We start from the raw sequence: 24389 nt of genomic DNA on the forward strand, positions 1-24389 counted from the left end.
GGGTGTGTACAAGTAGCAGAGAGGGGTCTGAGTTATGAGAATTAGAGAAGAGAGGTAGGTAGGGTGTGTACAAGTAGCAGAGAGGGGTCTGAGTTATGAGAATTAGAAAAGAGAGGTAGGGTATGTACAAGTAGCAGAGAGGGGTCTCAGTTATGAGAATTAGAGAAGAGAGGTAGGTAGGGTGTGTACAAGTAGCAGAGAGGGGTCTGAGTTATGAGAATTAGAGAAGAGAGGTAGGTAGAGTGTGTACAAGTAGCAGAGAGGGGTTTGAGTTATGAGAATTAGAGAAGAGAGTTGGCTAGGATGTGGTGAAATAGATGGGAGCAGGAGCATTCCCACATTTTCCCAGGGGAATTACAAAAGGGGAGTTGTATAAACATTCTTAAATTTTGCTTCTAGCTTCAATTTCAGTGGAACAAGTGTTTGATAATGGCATTTACTTCTGTGAGCAAAACTGATATCTATATTTTTATTCTAAGCAAAGTGTTTTAGAAATGCTGTAGCTTATCAGATTTCAAAGGCCTTTCAAGTCTTAATTCACCATACATACAAAATGGCCATATACATGCAAAGTGTTCAGTTGTTGTTATAAAAATCTGTTGACACAACAGTCTAAAACTCCACTATTTGTTATATTTTGTATGAGCTAATAGAATAAAATACAAAGAAATTATAGCATTTCAACTCTTAAGGGTAAGTGAGTACTTGCTAAACTGTTTTTGCTATAGCTTTTAAAGTTATAGAAGATATCGCCTTTTGAAAAATACATACTTTTAGTCTGATACAACATTTGAAATGGTAGAAATTATCAACATTTGAAAAATGAATATTTTTGATATGATAACGTAATACAGATATGATTCTGATATTTTGGTAGACAGAACATTATACTTTTTTTTTTACTGTCCATTACCAAAACTGAGCAGATTAATGATTATGCAGCCATATTATTATTGGTTGATACCAATTCAAGTCTGTATTTCTGAAGCAATTTTAAAATTTCTAGCAAACTTTTTAGGAAGTAGTTGAACATGCTCATCTATGAACTGCACTTAGTTTGTGATTTTCAGCTATGAAGAGACATGCATTCCTTCTTCATTCTGTAATGAGTGTCACTTTATTTATGTCTATATTTTGAAGTGCTGTATACTTAAAGTAACATATATGTCACTTTTACCATGAAAAATATATTGCTTCTGGTACAGCACCATTGCAATGAAGATATATTTTGGATGTGTATTGTATTCCCTACCATGTCAAAAAGGCATAAGCTCAGCAATTATATAGACCAAATAAAGTCTTAGCTTCAACAAACTGAAATAATAATAATAATAATAATAATAATAATAATAATAATAATAACAACAATAATACAATATTGGAAGCTGTCACATTGAAATGCCTGTGAATACCTAATTTTAATACCTACACATAGGCTGTAGCATTTCAAGTATTCTTTGGTATTTCTAAGTAACGTTTTTAAAGAATTATGTGTGTACACTTAAGTATACAATGAACCTAAGAATGCTGTTGCATCCTTCAAAACTTGCACACAGCTCATAAGTGAATTTTCTTGCATCATTTAATCATTGTCTCTGCAGTTATTTTTTGTTACCATATTTTCTGTAACAGAAAATATCATGTTTAGTGAGAAAGATTTATGCTTTTTACATCTTCTAGAATTGTCCCTGAAAGAAAGAAGAGTCTGTGTACTTCTGTTGTGCATTAAATGTAGTGAATAACTGCTTGCTGTGAGAAAGAAAACTGAAAATATATACTTTGAAACTGCTAATGATAAAATAATGAAGAACAATAAAGTACTAATTATGTTTTTATTTCTTTCATGAAGTACCACAAAAGAGCAATTTCCTTTCTTTTTGAAGACTGGACTACCCCTTCCCCCCAACTGAAGTAAATCATTTGTGCTAGGGTATATCACTTTTGGAAAAAAGCAACAGAATTGTCTACAAGCAAAATCTGTGTTAGGCATTTTAGCTTTCATAGATAATCTCCTTCTACTCAACCCCCTTACCCAACTAAAAAAATTCTGATTCTGACTGAAGACACATCCATTGTTTGACTGTGATAACAGTCAAAATTCTGCCACTAGTAACAAGTGTTTCACATACATACTCATTCAGTTGCACACACAGTCCCTAAATCTCCAGACTGATCATCTTTTAACTATGATGAAATGGGGGTAGGCCTCTTTTGCTAACACACACACTTCTTGAGACTAATCACTTTCTTTGAATGCATCAAACATTTGACTATGATCAGCTGAATTAAATTCTGCTTGTACTAACATATTTAGTTTGTTTTATACCTACTCATGGACACACATACATGCACACACACACCCACACATACCTTTGTCAGTCTAGATCAATGATCAAGCATGTTTGATCAAGTGATAAAAGTCTTCATTTGCTTCCAAATTCTGACTGCCCTTCCCAATAAGACTAGCCACTTTCAGTGCATATATCTCTGCTCTGAATCCCTGTTTCACACACACACACACACACACACAAACAAATGCAATGTCTGGACGATTCAGACATCTACTTCCCTGCCACTGAATTACCATTCTGGATGGTGGTATTTCCATTGTTTTGAGTGCAAGCCAGTGAAATAATTAGTTTCCTTAGCAATTCATCTAAGTTTGAAATACACATACAAATATGAGTGTACTAACCAGTTGCTTTAACAGGCTCCTCATTCCATACAGAAGTCTTCTCTGATGTTTGACTATAATCAAAAGGCATTCTGTTTGTTATAAAATATTCATTTTGTTTCATACACACATTCCCTTTATGATCATTTAAGTGTGATCAAGTGACAGAAATGTTTAATCCCGTTGATGGTTGCTTGTTTTCACACACAGTCTTGCCCATCCTACTGCAGATAACCTTTTATGGCAGAATGTTATTAACATCATACAATAAAATCCCAACGACTGTAACCACAAAATAATTCCAAGAAGAAAAAAACTGTGACAGGATCCAATCTTTGAATAAAACCACTTGTTTGATTAATGGTTGTTCTGATGAAACCTACGTTTTGTAGGTGAAAGCACTCAACAACCTGTTGTTTTTACTAGTTAATAAACAAGTGGTTTTATTCAAAGATTGGATCCTGTCACAGTTTTTTTCTTCTTGGAATTATTTTGTGGTTACAGGCGTTGGGATAGTGTTTGGATTCCTTGAAGTGTTTGGTCGTGGTAATCATACAATAAAAACATTTATCTCTCTTCATGTAATTTCAACTTTTCCTGCATGCAGGCTACTACCACCAGCACCTGTACACCTGTCCTCTTAAGTAGTGCAGGGCCACAGAGGTATAGCACATGACATGTCAGATGCATATTGCATTCTACTGTTTGTCACATGCAGAAGTAGGACTATAATGCTGTGTGTCTGCATTTCAGCGTTAATTCTTTTTTTTTTTTTTTTTTTTTTTTTTAAGAAAGTTTTTATTAACTTAAAATTTCAGCTTTAATTCTGAATGTGAGTTCGGCTTTTTTTAACTGCAAGTGAGCTATACATGTAACTGAGCTAAAGAGTTTGTCTTGTAATTAAAGCAAGTTATTTGAGAATTTGTTTTTCAGAATATTTTCAGTGATGAGTATTTTGCAGGAAAAGTTTATTTTACCAAGTCATACAGCAGAATTGCTATTGGTTACTGATGTTATTAATTATGCACATTGAAAGGGTTAAAGCATTAGGGTTGCTGTTTTGCATATTTACATTTGGAAAGATTTATGACTTATGAAATGGTACATGATCAGAAGACATTAAATCATGATATAATAAATGAGACAATTCCCTTTATGTGGCTAATGTGGATGAAGTTAGACATAATACAAAAACCGAGGCCTCAGTTTTAAAATGTATAAATAGGCTTTGGTGCAATTCATTTTAATTTTTGTCATTAAGAAAATCATTGCACTTAAGTGCATTCAGATTTGTTTATGTAACCCAATTTGGTCTAACTTCTCCAGCTAAGGTGTGCTTGACCATGAACTTGTGGTTTATTGAGCGGTACAGAACAATGCCAGCTAAATCTGAGACCTTGTCATCTTTAAACTGTGCAGCTTTGGTTTAGTGCTGTATATTTTATCTTAGGTTACACATCATTCTACCATTTATAGTTGAAGCCAGAGTAGATTAATGACTGCGCTTCTAGAAGTAAAGGCTGCCTTTTCCTTTTTTGTGTGTTAATGATCTTTGTACAGTTATGACATACAGACAGTTACTTATGGACACTATAGGATGAAGAATTGAGAAAACAGCGAATCAAAATTCAGAGTTGCAGTCTAGTAATACTGTTATGTACTACGGAAGAAGCGTCTACAGTCAGTGATGAGTGTGACAGAAATTCCCAATGTCTAAGTAAATCATAATGAAAATAAGACAGTGGACATGACATAGTCTGACCATCTCAAGCGTTCTGAGCAAAGTCAGTTTCAGATTTGGATGTACACTGAGTTCCTTAGAGCGAAATTTAAAGTATCAACTGTACTGAGTAATATACTCTGTATTAAGAAGTCTGTATACATAATGGATAGACTGTCCACTCAACTGTAAGTAAAATGATAATCAGCCAGGACAGTGTCTGAAGTATAATTTCATGCTAAAAGGGGGTGATGATGTCAAACATCAAAATAAATATGAGCAGATCATCATAACAGCAGTAATATGGACTGTAGATGATCAGTGATGGGGATCAGCATCTCTTATTGGGGTGCTGCTGTCACTCGTTTGTTTATTCTTATGCTCCATGACACACGAGTCAAGACCTTGATTCCCAGTGTAGAACATCGTTTCTATCATTATGTGCTTACTAGATCAACAGGTGGCATTTTGAGAATGAACCGAGTGAGGTAGCTACATACCGTTCACAGAATCTTAGCATGTTATTCCAGCCTTAAATGTGCAATGGCGCTCAGTCATTTTCTATTCTTCAGGACAACGTAAGTTATGTTGTACACGGGCAGATATTTCACAGATGTTTGCCGGCTATATACACCTCATAGTACCTTGTATCCGATCATGAAAAACATGACATTTGTAGTGCACAACAATGATTCATTAGTGATTAATAAAGGAACACTTGAAAGTGTTACAATAGTGACATTTGCTGAGTGCTTTTCACTGTTTTTCTTCTTTCCTTAGGGTGAAGAATTCAGAGACTTTTTGCTTACCAAGCTTATCAATGCTGAAAATGCATGCTGCAAATCAGAGAAGTTTGCAAAGCTAGAGGTAAACAGACTTGGAGCTTTATTTTCTGCCATCCTGCCTGTTTGATGTACTATGCAGGGTTTCTAAAATGTTAGTGCTCATAATAACATTACATTCCCAAATAATGTATGTAAAGATAATGAAAATAACATTTCTTATGATATTCTGTTTCTCACGGTGGATTATAAGATATGAAAGTCCATGAAAACAGATTAGTACATTTTTAAATGCAGTGTAAATAATAATTCTAAATGGCATCATGCATCTAAACAAAGAATAGTTTGGATTTGCGCCTCATTATGTATTAGACAATTATCACAAATAAGAAAGTGTCGAACATGTCACAAAACTCAAGATAAATTCTTAGAATGTATAAATGTACTCTGTGATTAAAGCCATTGGAATAGTATGATAATGCAAATACCTTCTTAATTTAAACCCATTTTACAAGTAGAACACCATTCGCCTTAATACATCACTATGTGGTTTCTGCTTTGGCTTTAGTTACTTTATAAAGAAATTATTAGTGCAGCTGTCACAAGAGAAGAAATACTCATACCCACAGGCGCGCGCGAGCACACACAAACGCTTTCTCTCTCTCTCTCTCTCTCTGCTGACACTGCACACATTTCGTAAAGCTGGCTATATTGGTTTCCACACAACATCTCCACTTTACTGTACAGAAGCCTTTGGTTAGGAGGATGCCATAACCAGAAGTTCAGCTGACATTCAAAGGAGAATGCCTTTCACCTAGATAATGTGAAACAAGTAACTTCTATTCCTAAACACAGTGCTCAGACTTAAATTAAAATATTATTAATAACAAAGTGTTATGGTAGAACTGAATTATGTTAGGCAGCACATAGGTTGCATGGTTGTGTCTTCAGTTATAGCTTATAAAGATGACAGCTGTCAACATTTTGTAAGCCAACTATTGAAGTTGGTTGTAATTTATCATAATCGTGTGTTATTTCTGCTTTTTCAGGATTTTCTGGTCTAGACTTTAAGTCAAAGTAGTCTGCAGAAATCACTTACTTAAAATTAATTTGACAACCAGAATACTGTGTAATTTGTTACATACATAAATCTGAGCTAGTAGTTGTATGAAATATTAAGAAAAGGTAAAATATCTTGTTTAAATGCTGCATGTGAGTATGCGTGTGTGTCTTTTAACAGTAATACTTACTTAAGTGGTATACTCTTTCATCTCTGTTTATGAACAGCATGAAGGCACCTAACTAAACAGGAGAATCATGCTTCTAGTTTTGTATTATTGTCTTCTTATGACAAACAGATGATATTACTATCACATAGATCTTAACCACAATGTTATGGGTTCAAGACATGGATGTCAAGAAATTTATCTTGAGAATGAAGCCGGAGAGGTAGATCTTGACATCCATGTCAAGAAAACATAACTTGGGTTATGACTGGAGAGACCTCATTATAATTCTTTGTAGTGCAGAGAGCTTCAACTGCTCAAATGTTACAGAAGAAAGTATAGTACTGTTAAGTGTTTTAAATTTGAAAAACTGTAAAACACTTAATGCTGCCACAGAGAGTAGCCCTGAAAAATGTGTGTTGTGAGTTGGTAAACATGTCATTTGGGCTTTAAAAAGTCTGTATAAAGTGTATAATGGCTTTCTGCTGCTCTCCAGTTGGTGTTAAGCACTGCTAATGCTGAAGTGCAAGGCTAGTGCTTAGATAGGCTTGAAGGGTGCTTAACAAAACTAGATAACAAGGTATACAACAAACCTGTCTTTTCTCTAATTTCAGAGTATAATCATGGCATTGTATGCATTACATTATACAGCACAGACGATCAACATAATATTATCACACTAAAAATAGTGTGTGTGAGTATTCCTGTTTTACAAATATCTTTTTTCCAGGGAACAGCTGTAATTTTACTCACTAATGTTAGTTGCCATCCACCTGTACTTCTAGCAGTTTTGTGTTCCTACACCTCTAATGACATTTGTTACATGCTTCATATAAAAACAGGTTTACCCTGTCCATTCTTCATGTTGCTTTAAAACTGACTGCATTTTTCTATTAATAAATAATTCAATATTCATTTGGCTTAAATTCTGTTTCGCGGGTATAAAAAAAGTTTGCAACTTTTTCATACCCTGAGGATAATGTCAGTACCTCAGCAGACTTCACAGTTGCCTTATATGCCAGGGAGATCAGAAGGCTGTGTTTTCTTCTCCCACGTTGGGTACATGGAATTATGTTCCAGTTTTTATTGCTGCAGTGCAGCAAGGGGGGGGTTGTTTCACCCTTGAGATGCCATATGTCTGATGAGGCTTTAAACCAAGATCCCATCTGCCTGAGGTAATGGTAGATATTAAAAATCCCAAAGAATCTGAAAAGGGTTGGAGTGTGTTTATTAAACAAATCTTTAAAATAATAATAAAAATAATATTTAAATTTGATATTAAATTTAACCATTGAAGACAAGTATAAAATAACTTGCTTGTGCTGTAATCATAATCTTGCAAATGGAAAATATCTCATAACAGAATACAGCATAGAGCAGAAATAAAAATAAATTGATCCTAAACTAATCTACATCATTCAACCTTGATATTAGAGTAAACTACAAACTCTAATGGGTCTATATTACCTGATTGAAAAACTTACACATCCAATGCCTTTTCGACGACCACTAAACATCGAACTCCAATTTCTGTGAACGGCCACTTCGTCGATTTTTTTCCTAGGGGAAAAAATTGCTTGGCCATTGTTGTGAATTTGCCCTTTTCCCCACTGTAGTGTGATCTTGGAGTTGGTATATTTAGTTAGGGGGGTGTGGGGGTGAAGCCCCCCCCACTTTGAAAGCTTTGAAATTGTGTGTCGTTTCTGGTTGGCCAAGTATTTTTTTTCCCTAGGAAAAAAAATGGCTGAAGTGGCTGTTTGCAGACATGGAAGTGCGATGTTTAGTGGTCGGCTAAAAGGCGTTCGATGTGTAGGTTTTATGATCAGGTAATATAGACCTACTCTAATTCCTATATTAAATAAACACATTTTATAAGCTGGAACAGTCTCAGTATATCCCAATCTTTATTATAAGGAACATATGCACACCTCCTTTTCTCTGTTTCCCCATATAACACTATCCTAAATCCTTAACATTCACATAACCATGGTGAACATGCAAGCTAAATGCTATATTTTCCAAGGAAATCTTATTTAGATAAGTCCACTATATTCAGTATTGTTCAAAGAAATCTTATTCCTGTTTGTCTTACTCAAGTATGTCCATGCAAACTGTTTGGAATCCCTACTCCAGAAGTCTCTAACCACCTATATTTGAAAATGTGCTATAATGCATTATCTTAAAGGTACCTTTTAAAGACACATTCTTTATTCCAAAGGTTTATATTGCACCACAGTCTTCATTTTTATTTTGTGCACTAATAGCCAGTTAAACTCCCACATATACTATATGTATTTGATGTCTTATTTCTGCCTTACATTAACATGCCTAAATTAACTTTCTAAACTTTTCCAACCAGGTACTAAATAAAATTTAGTTTTTCTATCTCTCTTTCTTCAGTTCAACTTCCAGTTATATTCATAAATAAGTTTATCATATTGAAACATTTTTATTCCTGCCCTTCTCCATTTCTCCTTCAATGAGGTACCTATCTAGGAACCAACTGTCTTCATCAGTTTAAGCACATGAAACACAATCAAAGATGTAAGATGTGCCCATAGGTTAAATATCCTCCAACCCCCTTTTATCATCCCTGTGTAAAACTTCCTTCCTTATGACTGGTTGTGAACACAAAATAACCAGGAAAGAGATTACAAACTAATTCTGTGTCTAGACACTATGGACAAGGATAGATTAAAGCATAATTACTCCCAACTAACAACATAACTCTTTTAATTAAAAACTTATTCCTACAAGACAGCAAGAAATGTTTATTAACCCCAGAAATTATTTCATCCTATACAGAGTCTGCTGCCACTGTTGCAAGACAACCTTACAACTTACCTCATGGACTGCTAACATTTCAAAATGCTTTCCTATAAATGAAATGTCACCCAGTTAATTTCCCCTACTTAATCCCTTTGCTTCTTCCAGATGTGTACATAGTTATCCACATTGTAAACTACCATCCTCACTTTCCTAACCTCAAAAATCATATGGTCTGTGACTTGAAACAGGCTAGCCTCAGTGGCCACTTCCTGAATCTTCCCTGCCAAGTAAACAAGCAACATGGTGATGCTGTTTTGGGACAAGGTAAACTGTTCAATATTTCTGACTGGCATAGATGTGAATCTATGGAAGTGTTATTGAAAGACAATATGGGGATGAAGGAACATTTTACATGCATCCATTACTAGTGATTTGTTATTTGAAAAAATTCAGACTACATATAATAAAAATCTGGTGGAGAAGATTCACTTGTCAGTGAGTTAAAAAATAAAAAAAAACTCTCAAAAACTAAAATACGGCATTAGTGATTACAATAAAAGTAAGGCTTATCTAGACTTCTCTAGGTTGCAGTCCTGGGAGTTGGATCCTAGGGAGCCAACCCTTGATGTAAAGCAGTAATTGCAAATTATCAATGATATGGATTCAAGGAGCTTTAACCAGTCTGACCCTTTAGAACAACAGGCCCCTTTGAGGAGGTCCAAAATGATCCAGAATTAATACTGGCAAAAATCAGGACAAGATTATCCAGTATATAACACCTGGGTGGCCCATTATCAGCACAATGATGTCCACCACAACCAGAAAAGTCACTTGAATCATCAGACTTGATTATTTTAAATCAGGGTTATTACTTTAAGGTGGTATAATTATAGTAATATGACAATTTAAACATATTTTGTGGTTATTTTTTTCAAAAGGTTTCACATTTGTACCTTCCACAAGGGCTAAGTTGATGGATATTCTTATTGATTTTAAATTGTTAGAAAGATTAATTTTTGTCCATATTTTCCTAATAAGGAGGTTTTAAAAATGACACTTCTCTAAGCCCTAGTACATTTAATCTCCCACTCAACCTTATCTTATAATTTGCTGAGTAAGGAGAAAGTTATGGTCAGTTGCTTATCAGGGGCTAGGATCTGCCACACTACACATGCAATCAGGCCATTGGATCACAAATACCAATATGACTCAGTCATAGTCCATGTGGGTGTAAATGACCTGAGACGTACCTCCCTAGACTATATGAAGGGAGACATCATAGAGCTCTCGGAATGTGTGTCTCAGGCTGGTATGAGCCTAGCATTGAGCAGCATTTTACCTTCTCCAAGGATGATGCCACAATATGAACAAAAGATGATTGACTTTAATAATTGGCTTAGTTTCTGGTGTCATTCTAAGGAGGTGCAATATTTGTCAGCGTGGAAGGAGATGGTCAACAGACCATGTTGCTTTCCCAGGGATGGTCTGCACCTCTCCCCTCTAGGCTTTTGAATATTAGCTAAAACATTGTCTTCCCCCATAGTGCCTTTTTTAGGCAATGCCAAATTGAAAATACTTCTGACATAGCAAATCAAAAGCAAGAAAATCTAAAGGTATTACTGCTTAGTACTAGGAACCTAAACAAAAAACTCTACTCCCTGGAAGTTCTCTTTACCCCTAGAGAATGCTGATGTCTGTGTGGTCTCTGAGACATGGTTTAAAGCCGCGGAGAGCACACCAGCAGTGCAAGGTTATAATGCCTTCCACACATTTAGACCAGCTACTTCACAGGCAGGGACTAAAGGTGGAGGTATCTCTATTTACATCAAAAATAAATATACTTCAAGGTTAGTCAAACAGGACAATGCACTTAAGCTGCCCCATGTTCAAATCACCATAGGTAAAATCCAATACCACTTACTTGCAAGCTGTAAGTCCCCCTCTATGACCCAGGAAACCCATACCATGTATTTAAACTTATTAGAAACACGAACCATCCAACCCAATACCATATTTATGGGTGACTTTAATTACCCCACTATTAAGTGGGCTCACAATTCCTTAAAAATGCACTGAAGCTTGCAATTCCTTGAAAATACATTGAAACTCAATCCCTTGAAAATATACCTTGAGTGTTCTGGTAGTTGGTGTAGAGGATTCAGGTTCTTGTCTCCTGTAACTAAAGTACAGGGTTTCAGCCTAAGCTAATTAACTAACCTACCATCCCTAACTAGGGCATTACACACACACACACACCTTAATCCCAAGGAGGTGGCAGTGAGAGATTCATTTTGTCATCTCAAGGTAGCAGGAATGAATGTTGTTTGGAATGTTTAAATGCCTTGTGTGCAGACGTGGAACAGAAGAAGCAACAGTAGGTGGTGTGTCCATTGGCACATGCAAAGGTCAAAGGGTGTTTCTTTTCATAAAGAAGAATGAACGCCCTTAAAAAAGAAATTTAATTTAATTTCTTTATATTAAAATCTAAAGGTTAAGGCAGCCTCCAAGCCAGTGCGCCCCCCCCCCCCAGCCAGTGAGCCCTAGGCAACTGCCTAAGTCACCTAGTGCAAGATCTGGCTCTGCTTCCATTGTTTTATTCCCCAAGTTTGTAACACTGTTACTTTTTTCTTTTATACTGCCCTAACACAGTACTTCTGTTAACTTTACTACCTGAATTATTAGTTTTAGTAAGATGTAACGTTCACATTTTTCCCTGAGACTCCAACTATGTTTCTTCTGAAGCTATATAAACATTGTGACAAAGCAAAACTTGTAAACAATTTTTGCAGTTAAACAAGGCAGTTTATTCAAACATAGTAAAAGAAGCTTACTTTATTCCAGTAAATACAAAATGTACTATAACAACAATACCACCAAGAAAATTGAAAATAAAATAAAAATACCAAGAAAGGGCCACTGATAGGAGAAAAAAATCCAAGTTTAATAAAACACTTAACACCTCAGCATAAACACCTTCTAAGAGTAAAACACACTAAGCAAAATTAGTTTAAATACTTACATTTTCATTAATACAGTTATCTAAATCATCCCCCAATTAATCAATAATACAAGTAAAATTACTTAAAAAAAGTTTTTTATTTTAAAGTATGGTACCTTGGAGCCCTTTGGGCTTAACAAGGAGTGTAATTGGAAATATGTGATTTAAATAATTTAATGGATGATTTTGATAATTGTAGTAATGAACATGTAAGTATTTAAACTGATTTTGCTTAGTGTGTTTTACTCTTGGAAGGTGTTTACGCTGAGGCACTAAGTGTTTTATTAAACTTGGATTTTTTTTCTCCTATCAGTGGCCCTTTCTTGGTGGTATTTTTATTTTACAAAATAGACATTGCCCGTTCGATTCTCAGTTATCTTCTGTGTGTCGACATGCATGAATGGGCGTTCCTTCTTTGAAGGTTGTGCATTAGGCCCGGCAAGCCAGCACGTAAAAATCTACTGCCAATTATTAGCGGACCATAGTTCCGCTGTGGCGACCCCTAACCGGGAAAAGCCGAAAGACACAAACAGACTATAGCCTTAACCACTATAATATCATTATCTTCTCAAACCAATCTTAAACTGTCAACACTCAAACTATGCATACTCTATTTTTCCCCTGCAACTACTTTCTACTAGATTTACTCTTACCCTTCACTTTTCATTTTATTTTCCTTTGCCTCAGCCTGTCTCCTAAACAGGTAACCACCAAGATCACTGGACTCAACCCATTAAGAATCATCTGCTGCTTCTTTATACAATAATTTCTAACTAGTAGCATCTATAACCCTTTTAAATAAATTTTCTGGTGGTTGTACATTTACTTCAGGAACCTCATTTCCCTTAAGTAAACTAGTATTCCTTACAGGAATTACTCACTCATTCTCTTCAAAGCATCCTGTCTATTCTGTAAATGTCCACTTCTTTCTCATTTTCTAAGGACAGTCTAGCCAGAATGTTGTCCCAGACACTTATAGCACTTCAACACGATTCATACTTCTATGTGCAACAGCCCCACAGGTAACATGCTATGTTTTGAAGAGGTACCAGTTATATAACCTCATGTCCAACAGCTGCACAGATATTGCACCATGTTTTGAATAGGTAGCAATTAAATAACCTCTTGTACAACAGCTGCACAGGTGTCACACCATGTTTTGAATAGGTACTTGATTATACAGCCTCAAACTGCTCAAACACTGCAGCACTTCATTGCCCTCTATAATGTGCAATACCTTTGAAATGATTAAAAATGGCAATGTTATGCAAGTGGCCCAAAAAAACAACCAAATAGGTCATCACTCTTTCTTCATGGAACTTACTTTATTGAGCGTTCACACAATAAAGTAAGGTCCATGAAGAAAGAGTGCTGGCATGTTTGTTTTTTTTGGGATTCTTCAGTTCTGCCATGCACCTGATAACTATGCTTGCACGTTTTTTGTGTTTATGAATGTTATGCAAATACACACTCCAAATGAAGCTAAAAGAAACTTCCAGAAGTCATACCAGTTTGAAAGTTTGGGTTTCACCTACTGAAGCTGCAGTACAGTATATTGTGCATTTCATTTCTTGTAATATATATTTATATGTCTATATATATATATATATATATATATATATATATATATATATATATACACATACACACACACACACACACGGACCAACTGTGTAGTCACACCACAGTTAAGAAAAGGGAAATGTACTCCCCAAAAAAACATCGCCAGCTCACACAATACAATACATTACAGTGAAAATCACAACATTAACTTTTCACACTTAAGCCACTTTACCACCAGTGCTGCTATCACTTGTAAGTATGCCCAGAAGGTTAGATAGATAGATAGATAGATAGATAGATAGATAGATAGATAGATAGATAGATACCCTCAAATAATTACAGTAACTCCGTAGATAGGCAGCAAGATAAAGATATAAATAGATCAATAGGTAAAAATGTTCCTTCTAAAGTCCAGTATCTAACAAGAGACTTTGGATTATGTTTGGGGAGTGTACTTCAACAACACCTAAGTTCAGGGCAACTGGTCTCAGCAGGAAAGATCTCTTCACCTCAACTTATACGAAAAAAATAATAGTTTTTGTAGTCATGACAGACTTTCAGGGCAACATTCATCCAGAAATTTTCAAATCCAAGGCAAGATAGTACTATTGTAATTTACTACATAATGTAAAGAACCAGAGCCTTCCATCTATGCAGACTTATTCTGTAGAACTATTGGATAAGGTTACCTGGAAATTGTACACTATGATTGAACTATAAGATAAATCCACAGCTTCCATTTGAATATACCAAACTGTTTTGGTTTGAGATTGTGTTTATTTTCAGGCACAGTTTAAGGTGAGCTAAGGGTGACCAGTTTCTGCATGTTTCTACATCGTCGGTCTTCTGTTCAGGTCCACTACTTCCATTTAAGTTTAGGGTAGTATTTTACATCTGCTTGATGACTAAAATTCTCCTGAGAAAAGAAGAGTTTTGTTTTGGTACTTGTAGAGGTGGGTTCAGACTAGAGTCTTGAAAACTTCTATGTCTGTCTGGATCAAGGCCTTTGATTCCTCATGGGGACTAAACCAAAGTCATATGAAGCTGTATAATCTGTATGAATCTCAAAACAAGACAATTCCCACTTCTATTTATTAATGTTCCTTCTGCATTTGTCAGTCATGTGAGCTTCCTAATAGTTATACATTTTGTGACATGTCTTCTAATTTGTATTAAACTGTCCTTTTGTTATTTTGCTAACTGAAATCATGGCATCAGAATTTTACGGCCGTGATATTTGACCATTTACTTTTACGGTATTGCCTTTGCCTCCTTTCTAATGTATTCATCTTATGATGCACAGGAACGGACACGAGCAGCCCTCTTGGACAACTTACATGATGAGCTCCATTGGCATACCCAGGCTATGCTTGGGCTGGGCCTTGAAGAAGACAGGCTGGATAACGGCGGCCATGGTGGATTCCTAGAATCATTTAAGGTACAGCTACTTCCCTGTGCATTGCCAGCTCAGTTATGCATTGCCATATAATTAGTACTTTATTAAATATCTAGGGTTGCATAATAAAAAGCAAGAAGAGCTGTTTATTTTCTGTTTGTATTAAATGCAGCAAAAAAACATCACTAGTATTTGTCACTGCTTTGGTCAGCAACTTAGTTTTTTGTTTTAGATCTGTCTATTGACAGTTTTTAAAAAGAAGTGCAAAATGCACTATATTAAAAGATAGGTAACATTCTGTATGAAATGCTTAGAAAATAAGGTAGGCAAGTAACAAAAAGCATAGCTGGTTACAGCGGTATAAAATATGAAACAGGTATGTGTCATAGTTTTGTATTACAGTGTTAGCTGATAGATGCCCTAAGATTTCTATTCAAAGAATGGCTAGTGGTTAGGATATGGCACTCTCACTGCCACAGACTGGTTTTGATTCCCAGTCAGGGGAATTTCAATGGATTTTTGGGGAAGGGATGGCATTATGGTCTTTACCTCAGTGATACAAGGCACAGGGTTTGAGTCTGACCTCTTGTTAGTGGCTAAGCTTGTAATAATCTGCACACTAGCCTAGATATACAAATGTCCTGCATTTTATTTCATTCTTGGCTGCAGCTGTCTACTGAATGTATATTGAAAAGTAATTTAACATTTGCTTACTGCTCAGCTATTCATACTAAACATTTGCATTGGCATGTGATAGATATCCCAGTAATTCTTAAATATGTGGTCTTCATTAAAAAACTCATTTAATCTCTTCGTATTTTGTCATTGGCTGAAAACCTTCTTCCCTTACTGCCTTGCCAGAATACAAGGCCACAATGCAAGTTTCTGCTTTGTATATGTAACAATACCTGCACTTTAAGGCTTTTAGGATTGTTATACAATTACCGCATAGCACATCACTAATTAACAGTCATGCAAAATGTTCAGATTCAAAGACATTGCGTAATGAACTGCCCTGCAAAGAAAACGTAAATATTAGGGCATCAGCCTCCTAAGAATCCAGTTGAGTTTTTTCATAGCAGGACTGGACAATTTTCTTCAAGCAAACACATTGTGTCTTATGCCTTATGTCTGTTGTATGTACTTTATAAAAATTCAGCTTATACCATCATCTGGCTTATACCACTCTTTTTATCAAGATGAATGATATTTTGGTACAGTTCCATTTATCCAGTAAAATAATGAAACGTTGTCATTGTTTACCACTACAAAATGTTTTGTATTAAGCAGATGTGCCCCTTGAGCATTAAGTATTATATTTTGAGCTATTCATTTTTGTTGTATTACTGTTGATTCTGGCTTAATGTTAAATTTTTAGGTAGCACTTTTGAACTAATCTAATCCAGAGAGCCATTATTCTCAAAAAGTTTCTGAGGCTGCAAATAATACAAGACTGGACTAATCTGGCTGTAGTGGAAAAGACAGACATGAATTTGATGATTCAATTACTTAGGCTGTTCTCATGCATGGCAGTATCGATAGCTTCATCATCTGCTGTTCTCATGCATGGCAGTATTGATAGCTTCATCATCTGCTGTTCTCATGCATGGCAGTATCGATAGCTTCATCATCTGCTGTTCTCATGCATGGCAGTATCGATAGCTTCATCATCTGCTGTTCTCATGCATGGCAGTATCGATAGCTTCATCATCTGCTGTTCTCATGCATGGCAGTATTGATAGCTTTATCATCTGCTGTTCTCATGCATGGCAGTAGCAATAGCTTCATCATCTGCTGTTCTCATGCATGGCAGTATCGATAGCTTCATCATCTGCTGTTCTCATGCATGGCAGTATCGATAGCTTCATCATCTGCTGTTCTCATGCATAGCAGTATCGATAGCGTCATCATCTGCTGTTCTCATGCATGGCAGTATCGAAAGCTTCATCATCTGCTGTTCTCATGCATGGCAGTATCGATCATCCTGGTAGTTACATAAATGTGTGTTTTACTCACTAACTGCTCAATTAAATGGCAGGCACACAACTTTTGTATTACATGCTCAGACGTCATGCTGATGAATGGTGGAGTCTGTAAATTGCCAGTTGATGATTAGGCTGGAAAAGTGACTGTTGGTACTTTGGGACATCAAGACTACATACCCTTTAACAGTTGCTTAAACTTCCCTGAAAATATCTGTATTAGTATCATACAAGCCAGTTTGAGTGCTACAATTATGCAGACTTTAGCCAGTGCTATACTGGAATAAATCTTGCACCATGTGAGTTATATAAGTCTGTATGAAATTCAAAGGAGGGTTTGCACCATGTTGATTGATTCAAAGCCCATTACCTCATTCGGACATCTCTTTGAAAGAATTTCATATTGCAGATATTCCTCATCACACTTCATAAGAAATACACAGATACAGCTTTAAACCTAGTTTAGCTTAAGCACTGCAGCTAATCTTATGCATAAGCAGTAATATTTCCCATTACTCAGAAGCAAGTTGCCTATGATGCACTAAAATACTCATCAGTCTAAATACATACACTCATAGGTAGCTAAACACACACACACAGTTCCAATACTTCCAATATTATCTCACAATGTAAAAAATAATGCATCCAGTCACACATTAAATGACTGATTTTTACAGGGGAGATCTGCCTGAATTCTTTTATATCAGTCTACTAATTATGTGATTGCAGTACAGACAAACAAAAGATAATCTGCATAATACATTATTCAAATCTGACAATTTTTAATTCTTTACATTTCCAACTTCTATAGATTTACTCACTGTACATTGATATCCAGGCAATCAATTTCTAAGCATACAGATTTATTTATTTATTTATTTGGCATTTGTTAACTGGGAAAGTTATTTAATGAAAATGAATGATTTGAGCAAGAAGGTTACTGATGACTTATTGTTTGAGCAATGTAAGGGAAATACAAAGATATTTTTGATAATGTTGAGCAGCAAGTTTGTTCCAATTTAAAATGAAAAGAAGATAAACTGGTGAGAGGCAAGGATGATTAAGCCAGACACAGAGCATATCCCCTACCTCCTTCCAATAATAATATTAACATCAGGTCACAAGATGAAGATGTACCTAGTGAAGTTCCATCTGATGGAACAGGACAAGAGGTGATTGAGGATGGTGGATTCACTTTTCATAGGCAGGAATATGAACAAGAATACCCACCTCTTAGGAGATCACAGAAGTTGGCTAATCAACGGGGTAACAATGTTTTTTTAGAACCCCAAACATACTGTTACGGGATGGGGGAATGGGGCTACCAGAGGAAGAGGGGAGGGAGGAGATGTTGGAAGAATTAGAATCATAAATAGAAACTAGGAGTTCCAAGCAGACAATCGTTGATTCACACATCACACATAGTTATGGTGGTGTCATGTTAACACACAAAGGATTTAACATTTTCAATTATTCAGGTTTAAACGTCACACAAACACACTTTCCCTCTTCAAGAAGGGCTTTAGGTTTGCACCCACCCCTATATTTAATATAGTGGATTTTTTATACAACTTAAATTGTACACTCATGAATTAAATTTTACAACCTACTTTGAGAATAAACTGCCTTCTGAAAGTAATGCCTAAAATTATGTTCAAGCAACCAATAATATTACCAGTGGAACATTAAAAAAAAAAGTATATTTAATCAACCATTAAATCCTACTATTGCAGTTTTTGAAAAATTATGTCAGAAAGAATTGTATAAGCTAAGATATACCCAGGGATCCATATACTTGAACCTTTAAAAGGAAGAAAGGGATACAGTAGGGGAAATAAAAAAAACAACCACTCTATAAGGGTAATGAAACTCAATAAAGACTGGGGAATAGTTTTAGTTGATAAGGAATGAGATATTTATAGCTTGTACAAAATTGACTTTTTTCTAGAGGTTGCGCTTTATGTAGGGTATCATAGATTTGGATACTCACAGTTTCCTTATCAGTAAATTTCCTCGGATTCCAGTAGTGTTCAGAATCCCAAAAGTACACACAGATATCTTATGTCCACCTTATAGATTAATTGTGTCTGCTAAAATTTCTAAAACTTATGCTATGGCCGTTTATATAGACAGAATGTTGAAGAATACTATCAACGCAGTTTTGCATATACTTAAGGATTCCTGAGATTTTTTTATCTAAAATCAGACCTTTTGTGTCAGAAGTAGGAGGTAGTTTTTCCGCTAATGATGTAGTAGATTTGTTTACCTTGATTCCTTATGAGATTGGTTTGGAACTATTTTCATTAGCAATTAGAGAACTCACTCCCTTTGATAATGCAACATTAAATTTTATAGTAGAACTTACGGAAATAGTATTAGATTATAATTTTGTAATGTTTGAAGGAGAATGTTACAGGCATATCAAGAGAGTTGCTATGGGAGCAAGTTGTGCCCTCATTTATGCAGACTTGTGTTGTATGCCCTCGAAAGAAGGGAGGTGTTATCAAGTCACTTTACTTCAGATTGGTGCTGTTATTATTGTTTTTAGATGATATATTTATTTTTGGAAAGATCAAGACATGTTGATTCATAATATTCTTTTATCTTATTTAAATGATGTTATTTCCTTCTTATCATTCACATGTCAGTATAGTATTTATTCTAGTAATTATTTAGATGTCACTATTTTTAAAGTTGAAGCGGGAGATAAGCTATGTTCAAAAGTATACAGAAAACCTACGTTTGTAAACAGTTTCCTGGATTACAACAGTTGCCACCCATATCATGTGAAAAAGAATATTTTTAAGTGGCAGTTGATTAGGGCAGCACATATGTGCTCAGTTAGCTCCTTATTTAATGATAAAGTAGAAACCCTTAGATCATATTTTTTGGAAAAGAGTTACCTGAATGTTTTAAATAAGAACGTTAATGAAGTAGGGAATTGATGGGGTCCTAGATTTTCGCCATTGCTTACATAAGTTAATGGCCCACTGGATAGCACACAGGTGGTAGTGGATCAAATTACAATCCCCCAACACCAACTACACACACGCTATGATGGTTAGTTTCAACCATAAAGTAAATGAAGTTAAGAAAAATTTGAACCAAAATTGGAAGTTAAGAAAAATTTGAACCAAAATTGGAATATTTTTAAGAGGGATGAACATTTATACAGCTTACTAGGTCCTGGACCACACTTTGTATATAAAATGGGTCAAAACTTTAAGAATATTTTTGAAGGAGCAGGTATAGTAATCAATTCAATTGGTGTAAATTCGAAAGGAATGAAGAAATGTGGGATGTGCCACCAATGTCCTTTCATTTTGGAAAAAACTATGTTGGTTATTGGTGAACCTGAGGAGACCATCAGATTAGTTCAGGGTAATTGTTCTAGCAAGGGGGTGATATATGTTGTGACATGCCTGACATGTAACAGTTTTTATGTTGGCAAAATTGAGCATCAGTTTAGAAAAGGTATATGTGAGCATCTGTAAGCTATTTCTAGGAAAAATACTAATAATGCCCTATATAGACATGCCCTGTATTGTAAACAATTAACAATTTATAGAAAAAATAAACAGTAAAAGAGAATAAAGTGTTGAAAACACTTACTTCCAAACAATGTGTGTGTGTGTGTGTGTGTGTGTGTGTGTGTGTGTGTGTGTGTGTGTGTGTGTGTGTGTTTATATACTAATACATATATTATGTACAGAATAAGAATCATATGTTTATCTCACAAGAACTATATATGCAAGTAAATATACACACACATACACACACACACACACACACACACACACACACACACACACACACACGCACACATACATTTTACATCATTGCATATAGTATTAAACAAGTATGAAGGAAAGTAATAAGTGACAGAAGGTAGAAGCTCAAAATAAAATACAAATGCAATAGAAAATGTTTATGAAAGTGAAGGCATCTAGAGCTTATCTAAACAATCCTACCCTGGTTTGTGATTTACTGTGGAGTTGACTAGTAAGAGAAGTTTTATTTGAATTTATATTTTTTATCACATATTTTCCCTATTTATAGGAAGGAAGGGATAGCTTGTAGACAAGATTTACTTTGATTTATATTTTGTTGTTTTACCTTTAATTTTCAGTGCTGGTTGTTTAAATGGGGTAGGTTTTAGACAGGCAAGCTATAGCCACCCCAAGGGGCCTAGTCAGCTATAAATTCACAGAGACTGCAGAGAAGACAATCCAGAGCTTATCTAAACAATCATATCTTGGTTTTGATTTATTGATTTTTACGGTTAAAATGAAGTACAACTGCAAGCGATAATGAGCTATGTAAAGGAATTACATCTTTTGTCTGACTTTCAGAACTTGTACGGTCAGAACAATATTACTGTACTTACTTTAGTATTTAGTTGTATATTGCTTGTGTGATTTTTGTCATAGACATTGATTTAAGTTTTGTTTGAATTCTGTGGTTGCTAATTTTGATTATTCTTTTCTTTTATAATTTTTTATTCATTTAAAGCTGATAATGGATTCCTTAAATGAGTATGCAATAAATGATTTGCTAAAGTACAAATATCTTGTATGGTGTCATAATTGCTATATATATTTAAAGGTAACACCTGATAACACTGGTGCACATCCGCGGTGGTACAGCGGTAGCATTGTTGCCTCACAGCAAGAGGTTCTCCTGTTCGATTCTCGGCTGGATTGCGGGGAGTGCCTTCTGTGTGGAGTCTGCATGTCCTCCCTGTGGTTGGGTGGGCATTCAAAAGACATGCGTAAATGGGCATGCCTTTGTTGAAGGTTGAACTTCGAGCTGGCACCTCGGCGTTTGTGAAAGTCTACTGCCAATCATTAGCAGATTGAAGTTCCGCTGTGGCAACCCCTAGCCAGGAAAATGTTAGATGATTTGCTTACCATCATTAAAATTAAAACTAGCCTTACTGATGATTGCACTTGTGCAATTATCACATCTTGGAGAACTGTCATTCCATATATTAATGACTGGACTGGTGAGATAAATAATGTTAGGCAAAGAGCAAACAGAACACATTTAGGAAATGATGTGTCTTTTCTATTCTCTATAAATATTCTTCAACCCCTGTGAAGCAAGACAATGCTCCTGACAACTTTGGAATTCTGGATACAAGTATTCAGCAAGTTGAGGATTTGGAGTGTTTAGAAGGAATCAAAATAAAGAAAGAAAGGAAGAAGTTCCCAACAAATAAGGAAGAAGAAGAAACTGACAAATGTCTGTAAAGTAAAGGGAATGCGTACTAAAAAGGACGCTGCTTTGTTATGTAACACACAGATTACAGGGCACTGCTTTGTTATGTAACACACAGATTACAGGGAATAATATTTTTCTGTCAGGAAACATTCAGTCTACAGAAGAAGGCATAAGTTTCCAAAAGAGAAGGTAGAAAAAAAAAAGAGGCAAGGGGCAGGTGAAAAGGAAGAAATCAAAACTGAACTTGGAAGGATTGAAGAACATTACTGTAAGAAAAAAGAAAAGAAAGATTGATGTTGACTACATGGCTGAAGCTGTGTATGTACAAAGCCAGCTGGATGAGAATTGTATACTTGCAAATTTACTACATAATGAAAACAGTGGGAGTAGTAACACTAATGGCGATAAAGATCATTTCTTTGTAACAATTGATAGAGCAAATATTACTGTATTAGAAGGTGAAGATTCTTCAGATCTTGTCAGAAAAGATATTCTTGTAATTGAAGATTCAATTATTAGAAGAACTGATACTTACATTTGCAGAGAAGATAATGAAAATTGAATAGTCTTATGCTTGCCAGGAACAAAAATAGAAGATGTGAGACAAGCCTTGGGATGCCTTAATGTAAAGAAGTATGCATCTGTTTTTATTCATATTGGCACAAGTAGTTATATCTGCAAGGACTTTCTGACTGTTAGTTGGGAACTTACAGGTTCATAGGTTCATAGATTAGTAGTAGGCTAACTGCCCTTGTGAGCTATTTTAAGCCTAGCCAATTATCCTTTGTGAGACTCAAACCATGTACCTTGTGTTTGTAAGGCAAACACCTTAACCATTAGGCCACCCTCTTAACCCTTATTTTCTTAAATAGTGTAGTGTGTGCTGGTGTTAAAACTTATTTTTCACAAATCACATCTAGAAAGCATAGTCAGGTCACCACGAATGAAAAGATTTTTGGGTAAATACCTACATAAAAAAAATGTCCTGTTTTAAAAAATGGAAATCTATAGAGAATCCAAGCCTAGTTTTAGGCACACATGTTCAGACAGGATGGCATGCACATGTCAAGTTCAGGAAAGAGAATTTTTGCAGCAGATATTTTGCAATATTTGACAAACGCTAGGCAAGATTTTTGCCAGGTCAGAAATTTAACATTTTACAGATGATGGCATTTGATGTATCTCTGATGGTTGCTAACCCTAGGAGCATTAATAATAAAAGTTTTTTTTTTTATTTGAAAATTTGCTATGTTCCCACAAGACTGATGTTATTGTTTGTAAAACATCGTTAAACAGCAATGACTAGAAATCAGTTCTGTCAGGGTATAAAGGCTTTTACTGAAACAGACATTCTAACAAAAAATCAGGTGGAGGTGTTATGATAGGGATTCAAATTTGTTATGAGACCTGTGATTATTACATGTTCAATGATAACACCAAAAATATAGACTATGCATTTGTAACAGTAGAGACAACCTTGGAACATACTACAATTGTTAGATTGTATAGACCACCAAAGTCAAGTGCAAATGACCTCAAGGAATTCATACACTTCTTGCATAAACACAGGAGGGAAGAATAATATTAGCTTGGGACTTAAATTTACCAGAAACAGACTGGAATAATATTGATTCAACAACATTAGTAAGGAAACTATTCACAATGTATATTCAGGAACAACAGTTGCTTCAGATTGTAAAAAAAAAAAAAAAAGCTACCATGGAATGGAACATACTAGACATTGTTTGTGTTTCTAAAGAAGTTACTGTTATTTCAAGTCAAGTTTTACCATCGTTGATGTGCAGTGATCATGGGATTATATAAAGGTTAATTTGTTGCTAAATAATTCTACCAAACTGAAATCTAAACCAATGTACAGAAGGTTCATTACAGATTATATGGAAGCAGTACAGTCACTGTGTAAAACTAACTGAAGTGATGTGTTAATTGTGGAAAAAGTGCAGATGGAATGTGAAAACCTTTGAAAGAGAAATTGAGTGCAAAAAAATTAAAAAAAAATGTTTAACATCAGGATATAGGCGAACAACATCAGGGG

At 35.3% G+C, this 24389-nt stretch overlaps 1 protein-coding gene across 8 annotated transcripts in view; it reads left to right on the plus strand.

Annotated features, from left to right (window-relative positions):
• The window catches only part of RAP1GAP2 (RAP1 GTPase activating protein 2), a 2340619-nt gene that overhangs the window by 2081120 nt on the left and 235110 nt on the right, over positions 1–24389 (plus strand). For all 8 annotated transcript variants that reach the window (XM_044054262.1, XM_044054256.1, XM_044054258.1 and 5 more), the window contains 2 exons: positions 5175–5261; positions 15036–15170. In XM_044054262.1, the coding sequence (XP_043910197.1) occupies positions 5175–5261; positions 15036–15170 (222 nt within the window). The remainder of the gene's footprint in view (positions 1–5174; positions 5262–15035; positions 15171–24389) is intronic.

Source organism: Protopterus annectens, chromosome 13.part0 (genome assembly GCF_019279795.1).
Source record: "Protopterus annectens isolate FY-2018-M chromosome 13.part0, PAN1.0, whole genome shotgun sequence".
In the NCBI taxonomy this organism is placed as follows: domain Eukaryota; kingdom Metazoa; phylum Chordata; order Ceratodontiformes; family Protopteridae; genus Protopterus; species Protopterus annectens.